At 59.1% G+C, this 8,925-nt stretch overlaps 2 protein-coding genes across 2 annotated transcripts; both read right to left on the minus strand.

Annotated features, from left to right (window-relative positions):
* Positions 1–117: 117 nt before the first annotated feature.
* Positions 118–4,365, minus strand: SBK3 (SH3 domain binding kinase family member 3). Its single transcript, XM_069097302.1, has 4 exons — positions 3,540–4,365; positions 2,439–2,589; positions 1,893–2,095; positions 118–792 (listed from the first exon to the last, which is right to left on the minus strand). The coding sequence occupies exons 1-4, from the start codon at positions 3,582–3,584 to the stop codon at positions 118–120; spliced, it is 1,074 nt and encodes a 357-aa protein (XP_068953403.1). The 5' UTR covers positions 3,585–4,365.
* Positions 4,366–5,837: 1,472 nt separating this feature from the next.
* ZNF579 (zinc finger protein 579) lies at positions 5,838–8,145 on the minus strand. Its single transcript, XM_069097297.1, has one exon. It carries the CDS (start codon positions 7,865–7,867, stop codon positions 6,323–6,325), a length of 1,545 nt encoding a protein of 514 aa, XP_068953398.1. The 5' UTR covers positions 7,868–8,145; the 3' UTR covers positions 5,838–6,322.
* Positions 8,146–8,925: the final 780 nt, after the last annotated feature.

Consider the following 8,925-nt stretch of genomic DNA (forward strand, 5'->3'; position numbering starts at 1 on the left):
GTGTGTGTGTGTGTGTGTGTGTGTGTGTGTGTGTGTGTGTGTGGAGGGGGGGAGGAGCTTGGCTGTAGCCCAGACCACCTGCCTTACCACCTGGTCAGGGAGTCCCCTGGGCTGGCCCTATGATCCTGGCCCCAACTGGGCTCCTTCCTCTTCCTCTGACCCCTCATCTAAACTGACCTCCTCCTCCCCACCAGTGCCTTCCTCCTCCCCTCCTCCCACATGGCCTTCCTCCCCCTCCTCCTCCTCGGCCCTGGCCCCCTCCACCAGCCAGGCCTCCCCAGCCCAGTCCAGCACAGCTGTTGGAGGACTCCTCTTCTCTGGCTCAAGTGCAAGCAACCCCCGGAGGAGGGTCTGAGCAGCTGGAGAGAACTGGGCCCAGGGCTGGGGTGGCAGGGCTGGCTGGGGACAGGCTGTCAGCCAGCCAGCAAATGTTTCGAACCCAGGGTCAGGAGCCAGGGCCACAGACCAGGGAAAGCAGGCTGTGGTGGCACAGAACAGAAGCACGCCCAGCCCCCAGGCATCCAGCTCAGGCCTGAGGGCCAGGGTGTCAGGGGGCTGGAGGAGGCAGAGCTCCGGAGGTGCTGAGGGCAGGGGTCCTGGTGGGGCAGGAGCCGGGCAGCCCTCTGGCCGAGTCAGCCCAAAGTCCCCCAGGGCTACTCGGCAGCAGGCTCTGTCAAAGACCAGGACATTGTCGGGCTTGACATCAGCGTGGACCAGGCCCCTCGAATGCAGGAAGTCCAGGGCTCGGGCCAGCTGGACCCCCACTCGCTTCAGTTGGAGCTCCGGGAGGCCCTGCAAGGGGACAGGCTGGGGCTCAGGGCCCACCCTGCTGACCTTGGCAGCCCATGTGGGGCCCCCCCAGCTCAACTGAACCCCTTCCCAAGACCAGCCATCCCCTACAGTCTCCCCTTCTCTAGCTAGAATGTGGAGGTGCCCTAGCCTGGCTGCTCTGAGGGTCTTGTTAGAAAACCAGTCCCTCCAAAAGCCCCCCACCCCACCCCCCAGGCTTTCTCCAATGCCTCAGACCAGCTTACTTCTAACTTCCTCCTGCAGCCTGTCCTGGTTTCCAGCTGCAGATCTGCTACTGACCCTGACCCTATCCATTGCAAAGCATCTAGCCCCTCCCCTCTCTTTTCCCTCTCTCTGTTTCCCCCCCCCAAACAGTAGGGTCCACAAGGGTTGAGGCTGAGGTTGGCTGCTGGGTAAGGAGAAGATCAGAGTTCTGTGTTTGCAATCCACTCTCTGACCTAAGCCCACATCGGCCCTATTTTCATCCACCTGAGTAAGAATCCTGATTTAGACACCACCTAGGTGACCCTGAGCCAGTCACTTAACCATTGCAGACTCAGTTTCCTTATGTGTAAAGCACCCAGCTTGAAGGGCTTGAGGAGGACCTTCAAGCGTTTACTAAGTACCATCTACTTTCATACCCCCCCAATGCCCGCCCACCCTCTCTATCCTAACCCAAACCCTGACCTTCCGTCTTCCTTGAACAACCACCCTGGTACAAACCCTAGACAGAGCCTCATCCCGGCTCCAAATGTGGGCCCCCACAAGCCCACCTTGACCCCCAATTGCCAGCCTTCATCTCCCAACAGATCTTCCAAATGTGACCTGTTCTTTGCTGGCTCCAGGTCTGTCCTCGGTGGTGACCAGACTTGGAGCCCCAAGCCAAAGCCCACTTTCACCCCCACCCCCAACCCGTCCAATCTGATGCTCCATCTCCACCAGCTCTGTCTCTGTCCTTGAGCCCTTGTCTCCCCAGACCTAACTAAGCCTGTATCTATTCTTCTCCCAAGCCCTGCACTCATCTGTAGGCTGTGCCAGCTCCAAGCTTGTGGCCCACCCTGACCCCCAGCTCTTCTGCCTTGGATGCCTTGCTGGAGCCTCACCCTGTCCTCCAGCATCCCACTGAGGTCTCCACAGGGTGCGTACTCCTGGGCAAAGGCGTAGTGGTGGGGGCTCTGCAGTGGTGGGGCCAGGGTGCTGAGCAGGCCTGGGTTCGAGGAGACACAGCGACCCACACAGAACTCCCGAAGGAAAGTGGCCCTGGAGGCAGAGGCCCGTGGGAGCAGCTTCAGGGCAACAGGGGGACCTTGGGAAAAGGACGACAGGAGGGGTGGTCAGGGATGAAGAAGCCTGGGCCTGACTGGATGCAGGACGACAGGAGAGTAGCTTGTGGCCCATCTCCTCAGCCCGAGCTTCCTCTTCTGTGAAGAGGAGGCTGGGCTTTACCACGGCTAAGGGAGCCCTTTTTGGCCCTGATGTCCTGAGGGCCTATAGCTCCCCAGAATAGATGGCAGGCAGAGACTTGGTCCTTGTGCTTGGTATTATGGGTCCCCCCCATCTCCTGGGTTCCCACACCCATGGGGAGCACCATGGGCTCTGGGTAATTGTGGTTTGGGGGAGGATTCTCCATACCAGAAACACCAGCTCACCCCCTTGACGGGGCCGGGCCAGGAAGACACGGCCGTAGGTGCCAGCACCCAACTCCTGGACCAGGCGGTAGCAGGATCTCAGGGTCTGAACGGAAGTCACCATACTGGCTGTGAGGTCTACAAGACGCTGAAGGGCCAGTGCTGTGTCCTCCTAAGGGGAGACGGGGGGGGCGGGGGGAGGGGAGGAGAGACAGAGAGAGAGAGAGAGAGAGAGCGAGCACCTAAGCGTCTAGTCTGCCAATGACTCATTGGGTGACTTTGGATGGGTCACTTAAACTCTCTGGGCCTCAGTTTCCAAGTCTGTAAAATTAGGGGCAGTTTGGACAATCTCTCAACTTTCTTTTTATCTTGGAAACTCTGCAGTTCTGGGTCCTGGGAGATTTGGGCCAGAGGATGCAATGGGGAGATATGAGAGAGGGATGGTCACAGAATTTCAAATTTCAGAGGGAGGAAATGAAGCTCAATTCACATCCCTTTGAATGAGTCCACTTTACAGAACCACAGGAGTTATCCAGCCTCGATTTGAATCCTTCCATTTAGGGGGAGCTCACGACCTCCTGAGCAGCCTGCTGACATTTGGATGGTCTCATTTTAGGAAGGTTTTTTCTTCTACCAAGTTAGAGCCCTCTTTGAGAGGCGAGGGGTCCTAAAGAGGAGACCAAGGGTCAACAATTGGGTCAGTGTCCTAGGGTGGGGTTGGTGACTCACGATGAGTCATTCTGAGGGACTGGCCCACCTGTCTGCCAGCCTCGGAGAACGGGCACTGTTTCATGCCCCCCCAGTTCCCCAAGGCTCTCCCCAATGGCCCTTACAGGGGCAGCCGGCCACCAGCCTTCCCCAGATCCTGCCCTCCACCGCCTTTTCTCCCAGGTTTCTTTTCCTGTTCCCCTTCTCGTGTCTCTGATTTGTTCTCTGTCCGCTTCAGCGTCTCAAAATCTTTGCTCCTGTTCCCTTTTCTGTCTCCTCTCTCGTTTCCATGAGGTTTCTTTCTGCAGATGCCTGTTTTTTTCCTCTGAACCTCTCCACTTGTTCGTTCTGTATTTTTCTCTTCTCCATTTCTTTGATTTGTTCTGCCTCTCCCTGATGGCCCACATTGCTCACCTCCAAGTCCCCATCTTCAACAGGCTCTTGCTCCCCGTTCTCCATGTCAGGGTCGCCTTGGATGCAAGACCCTCCCTCTGGGGTGCCTGCCTCCTTCACAGTCCCCTACCCACCAGCCCTGGCTTTCACAGCACCCTGCCTTTGCCTCTGCCCCTCTCTCTAGCTGTCTCTGACTTGCGTCTTCTCTAGCCTCTTTCAGCCTCTGGCACTGACACAGATTTGACTTTTTCTGCTTCTCTTTCTCCTCCTGTGCTCTGCAGGTACCTATTCTCTCTGCTTCCCTCTGTTGAATCTCTCTTGGTCTTTGGTTTGTCTTGCAAGCTCTATCCTCTATCTCTCTGGGTGTCTCTGTTTTGTATGTGTCTCCAACTCTTCCTTTTAGTTTCTGTCCTCACTTTGTCAGTTCTCACTCTGTGTGTGTGTGTAAGTGAGAGAGAGATAGAGAGAGGTGGGAAAAGAGAGGAAAGAAAGGAGAAGAAATGGGGAAGAGAGAGCCAAGAGAGAGAAAAGAAACAGAAAAACACGAGATAGAGACAAGAAACACAGAGAGACAAAGGCGAGAGAAAAGGAAGGGGAAAGAGAGGAAGGAAAAAGGGAGAAGGGAAGGGAAGGACAGAGAGAGAGAGACAGAGACAGAGACAGAGAGAGAGACAGAGAGTCTCCACTCCCGGCTGTTTCTAGGAGCCTAGGAGCCTTGGTCTGCTCTCTGAGTTCTGGGCAGTCTCTCAGTGGCCCCTCTGTAGCCAAGGCTGGCCATCTACCTGTCCCAGTCCCCTTCAGGCTGCCGGGATCTCTTTCCTCAGGGGGCCTCTGTGTCTTGCCTGGCCTCTGCTGGTGGACGTTTCTGTGGGGATCTTCCCCTGTCCCTTAGCAATCTGGCTCTCTCCCCCTCCACTTCTGGCCCTTTCTGTCTCTTCCTTCCTTGGTCCACTGGGTGTCTCGAGTGTTTGCCCCTCCTTTATCGTCCCAGGGCTGCTGTTTCCCGGTCTACTGCTGTCTCTTATCGGTTTGGGTCTCGTCTCTTCTTTGTCTCCCCACCCGCTGACCGTTCAGGGGGTGTGTATGGGGCCAAGTTGGTGACAGAGACGTGTGGCCCCCGCCTCCTTCTTTACCCCCCCTGACCCTGAGCCCCCCCTCCCCCTTCCAAACTTAGCTTGGCCCAGGCCCCGGGCTCCCGGCCCAGGACAGGATTGAGACAGGACAAAACGTATTGTGAACCCCTGGGGGCCGGGACACAGGAAGGAGCCTCGTCTCAGACCCTGGATCTCCCCACGAATGGACCTAGCTATCTGGGCTCTAGCCACGACTTCCACAGAGACCCAAGGGGAGGCAAGCTAGGAAGGCTTCCTGTAAGAGGGTACTAGAAGTAAGTAGAGCTCCTCAGGGACAGAGCCTGGTGCTGAATCCAGCCCCCAGCCCCCAACCTGGAGAGGGGCAGATTGAGCTGTGGGGAAGCTGTTGACAGGCACTGAAAACTCATGGCTAGGGGTGTTGAGCACCTGGGTCCCCCCTGCCTTCCCCCTGCCAGGAAGACACTGGGATCCAGAACTGGCTTTGCACCTCTCCTTTTAGCCACAAAAGCTCCCTGGGGTCACCCCACTCGGGCTTTGACCTCCAGCCCTGGATGCCAAGCCTTCTGGGGGCCCAAAAGAAACAAGCTTTCTCCTGGGAGCTCCCAATGCCTTTTTTCCCCACAGTAGCCCTGGCTCAGTCCATTTGGCCTGCCCTGTATAAAGGGGTCATTTGAGTCAGACAGAGCAGTCCAGGCCTAAAGTGTTCCTGTAGGGACATGGGCCTGAGCTCCCCAAGGACTTGTCTAGATACTGATGAGACAGGCACGTGAGGCACATGGGTTCAAACCCCAGGCAGGCCATCTAATTCTGTGATCTTGATCAAGGCCATAGCGGTATCTGCCCATCTTTAGAGGGCAGTTGGGGCTTGTGAATGCCAAGCTCTAAATCCTGTGTCTGGTGGGGTTTTCGGGCTGGGCAGGGGGAAACTGCCTGGCCTTCAGCCTGGAATCAATGATGAGGTAAAGAGGGATCTGCAGGGAAGCTGGAAGCTCAGGCCCAGCCCAGTCACCATTTTCAGAAGAGTCCCTGTGGGCAGGAATCATTCCACACTTCTGTCTTTTTCTCTCCAATGCCTAGCGGACAGATGTTTAATAAATGCTTCTGGAATCGGGGGCTGTCCCACCTACAGCAGGATTTGGGAGACTCAGCCCTTGTACTCCCGTCTGCCCTGGCCCTCCCTGACCCCCAACCCCCACACACAGACAGCCCCATGGCCTGGCTCCAATGGGCTCCACAGTCGCATTTATTCATAGACAGATACGGAGAGAGGGAACAGACACATCCATCCTGAGCCCACACCCTGGGACCCCCTCACTCTAGTCTTCCCCAGTTCTGCAGACAAGAAACCTGGAAGGATTGGGAATGGGCAGAGGGGCAAGGAGGTGAGCAAAGGAGGAGGGGAATAGGTCCCCTGGGAACCAGAGACTCCACATTTTCCCATAATGTGCCTCAGCTGAAATGAGGACCCAACCTGTCATCCTGGTGGTAGAAAGAGGGTGGGACTCTGGATCAGTGTGGGGCGGGGTTTATCCTGCAATTGAGGGGGGAGGTGTTTGGGTCCAGAACTCTCTGCAATCTCCCCAGGGAGACACCCCCCACCTCGATCTTGTTCCTTCTTCCATTGTTGAAACCTAAAGGGTGGGTTTCCTTTCAGAGAGGGGGCAAAGGGGATCGGGGTGGCCATAAAATAAGTTTGGGGGGTTCTGAGTGTCAGGAAGGCACCCCCCCCACCCCCCCCAGGCCTCCCTCTTCCTCTTCCTCCAGGTCAAAGGCTGAGTGGTCCTGACTGTCAAAGCAGGAAGCACTGAGGTATGCAGGGGCTGGAGGAGGGGTCCGAGAGGGAGAGGGAGGAGAAGGGGGGTCATCAACTGTCTCCACTGGAGCCGGGGCCGCCTCCTCTGCAGCAGCTGCAGCCCTGCTCATGGCTCCTTCCATCTCAGCCCGGTGGCACCGCTGGTGCCGCAAGAGGCTGTAGGCCCTGGAGAAGCGGCGGGGGCACCGGGGGCAGGGGTGTGGGGCAGGGCCCCCTGCATGCACCTGGGCGTGACGGGCCAAGTCTGCCAGTCGCTTGAACTCCCGCTGGCAGCGGACACACTGGAAGGGCCGGGCTCCGGAATGGGTGACACCATGCTGGCGGAGGTGGGCCCGCCGACGGAAGCCTTTGCCACACTCTGGACACCGGAAGCGGGGCTCCACGGGCGGTGGGGGGGGCGGAGGGGGCTCTTCCCCGGGCCCAGGGCCGGAGGCCCGTTCTCCTTCACGCTTCCCCCCATCTTCTCCATTCTGCCCCTGGGATTCTGCCCCTTTGGCAAAGTTCCATCCTTTGGAGGTGCTGCCCACGCCTCTCTCCTCCTTGTCAGACCGAGAAGGGGACGGGGCAGGCGCCAGCAGGCTCAGGGCACCATGCACCCGGCGGTGCTGTCGGAGGTAGGAGGCCAGGCGAAAGGCCAGGTCGCAGTCTGGGCAAGCGAATGGCCGGTCTGGGGAGTGGACGAGCCGGTGTCGGGACAGCGACCAGGGCCTGGCGAAGGCCTTGAGGCAGACCGGGCACTGGTGGCGCTTGGGCCGTGGAGGGGGCCCAGGCTCCCCATCGGGACCCGCCCGGCCCCCAGAGCTGCGCAGGCATGGGTGGGCCTTTAGCTCCCCCTTGGTGGGGAAGGCCTCTCTGCAGCGCAGGCACAGCAGGGTCCAGTCAGCCTGGAGCAGGACCTCCTTCTCCTCCCCACGTCCAGCTGCTGCCCGTGCCAGCTCGGCCGCCTCCTCCTGGGCATCTTCAGGAGGCCCCGTGGTTGGGGCCGGTTCCGCCACGGGCTCCTGGCTTCCCGGCACCTCGGCCCCCACCGGCTCCCCGCTGCCGCCATGCTCCTGGGCCAGGTGCAGCTGTAGCTGAGCCGGCTCTGGGAATGTGCGTGGGCAGGCCGCGCAGCGCAGAGGTGGCTGAGGGCCGTGGCCTCGCAGGTGCCGTGCCAGGTGGGCTGGCCTGCGGAAGGCCTTGGGGCACAGGGGACAGGCATGGGGGCGCAGGCCTGAGTGGCTGAGCTGGTGACGGGACAGGTAGTAGGGGAAGCGGAAGAGGCGGCCACAGGTGGGGCAGGGCAGAGGGGCCCTGGGAGCAGCTCCACCGCCTCGGCCCCGGCCCCGACCCCGGCCCCGACCTCGGCCCCGGCCCCGGCCCCGGCCCCGAGGAGAGGCGCCTGGGGCTGGCGGAGGGGGCTGGGGGTCCATACCTGCAAGGAAAGAAGGAAAAAGAAGCATGATGTACACATGGGAACAGCTAAGAGGCGGAGGGGAGAGGTGACCCAGACACAGCCAGAGATGGAGGGGAACCAATGAGATCCACAGGAGGGAAGAAAGGGGAGGGAGGGGAGGTGGGCAAGGAGGGGAAGACGGACAGAGAGGTAAAGACAGAGTGGGGGAGGGAAGGCAGGAACAGGGAGAAAGTCGGGGAGGAGATGGAGGGGGAGAAGGGAGAGACAGAGAAAGAAAGACAGGGAGGAGATGGGGGGAGACAGAGACAGGAGGGAGGAGAAGGGGGGGAGAGAGGCAGAGACAGGAGGGGGAGAAGGGAGAGAGACAGAGAAAGAAAGACAGGGAGGAGATGGGGGGGAGAGAGGCAGAGGGGGAGATATGGAGAGATGGAAGGGAGGGAGAAAGAGACAGAGAAAGATGTCAGAGAGAGGGAGAGAGACAGAGTGAGACTGAACAGGGAAAGGGATGGGGAGAGGGACAGAGATAGAAAGATAGATGGTGGAATGGAGGGACAGATGGACAGAAAGAGAAATGTGGGGGCATGGAGGGGGAGATAAAGATAGAAAGATGGAGGGGGTAAAGCAGAGAGGGGAGGGAGGAATACGCATCTACATGGCGCCTACTGTGTACCAGGCGCTTGGCTAAGTGCTTCACAAATGGCGGCTCATTTGGTCCTCAGGAGGAAGGTGCTATCATTATCCACCTTTGACAGATGAAGAAACTGAGGCAGACAGAGGGGAAATGGCTTGCCCAGGGTCACCAGGATAAGTGTCTGAGGCCATCTTTGAACTCTGGTCTTGGGGACTCCAGGCCCAGGGCAGCTGCCAAGAAGGGGAGGGGACAAAGTACCAGGTGAGAGGGTCAGTGAGCTCAATACAGACGGATAAAGAAATGGGGGGACAGAGAGAGGGGGGAGGAAGAGAAGGGGGGATGGTGAGAGAAGAGAGAGGGAAGGAGGGAGGGGGAAGAGGGGAGGGGGAGAGAGAGGGAGGAAGGGAGAAAGGGAAGGAGGGGCGGAGGGATAGAAGGATGGAGAGAAGGGGGATGGCGAGAGGGGGAGGGAG

This window comes from Petaurus breviceps, unplaced genomic scaffold, assembly GCF_028583685.1.
Source record: "Petaurus breviceps papuanus isolate PSGF00001 unplaced genomic scaffold, PetGlider_PUasm1.0 355, whole genome shotgun sequence".
NCBI lineage: Eukaryota > Metazoa > Chordata > Mammalia > Diprotodontia > Petauridae > Petaurus > Petaurus breviceps.

What these genes read in the sequence shown, in the direction of transcription:
- SBK3 (XM_069097302.1), bottom strand. Translation starts at nt 3,584, where the DNA reads ATGGAGAACGGGGAGCAAGAGCCTGTTGAAGATGGGGACTTGGAG. An exon ending in GGCCCGGCCCCGTCAAGGGG is followed by an intron (nt 2,096 to 2,438) that starts GTGAGCTGGTGT and finishes CCTTTTCCCAAG; the next exon opens with GTCCCCCTGTTGCCCTGAAG. An exon ending in GTGGGATGCTGGAGGACAGG is followed by an intron (nt 793 to 1,892) that starts GTGAGGCTCCAG and finishes GTCCCCTTGCAG; the next exon opens with GGCCTCCCGGAGCTCCAACT.
- ZNF579 (XM_069097297.1), bottom strand. Translation starts at nt 7,867, where the DNA reads ATGCTTCTTTTTCCTTCTTTCCTTGCAGGTATGGACCCCCAGCCCCCT.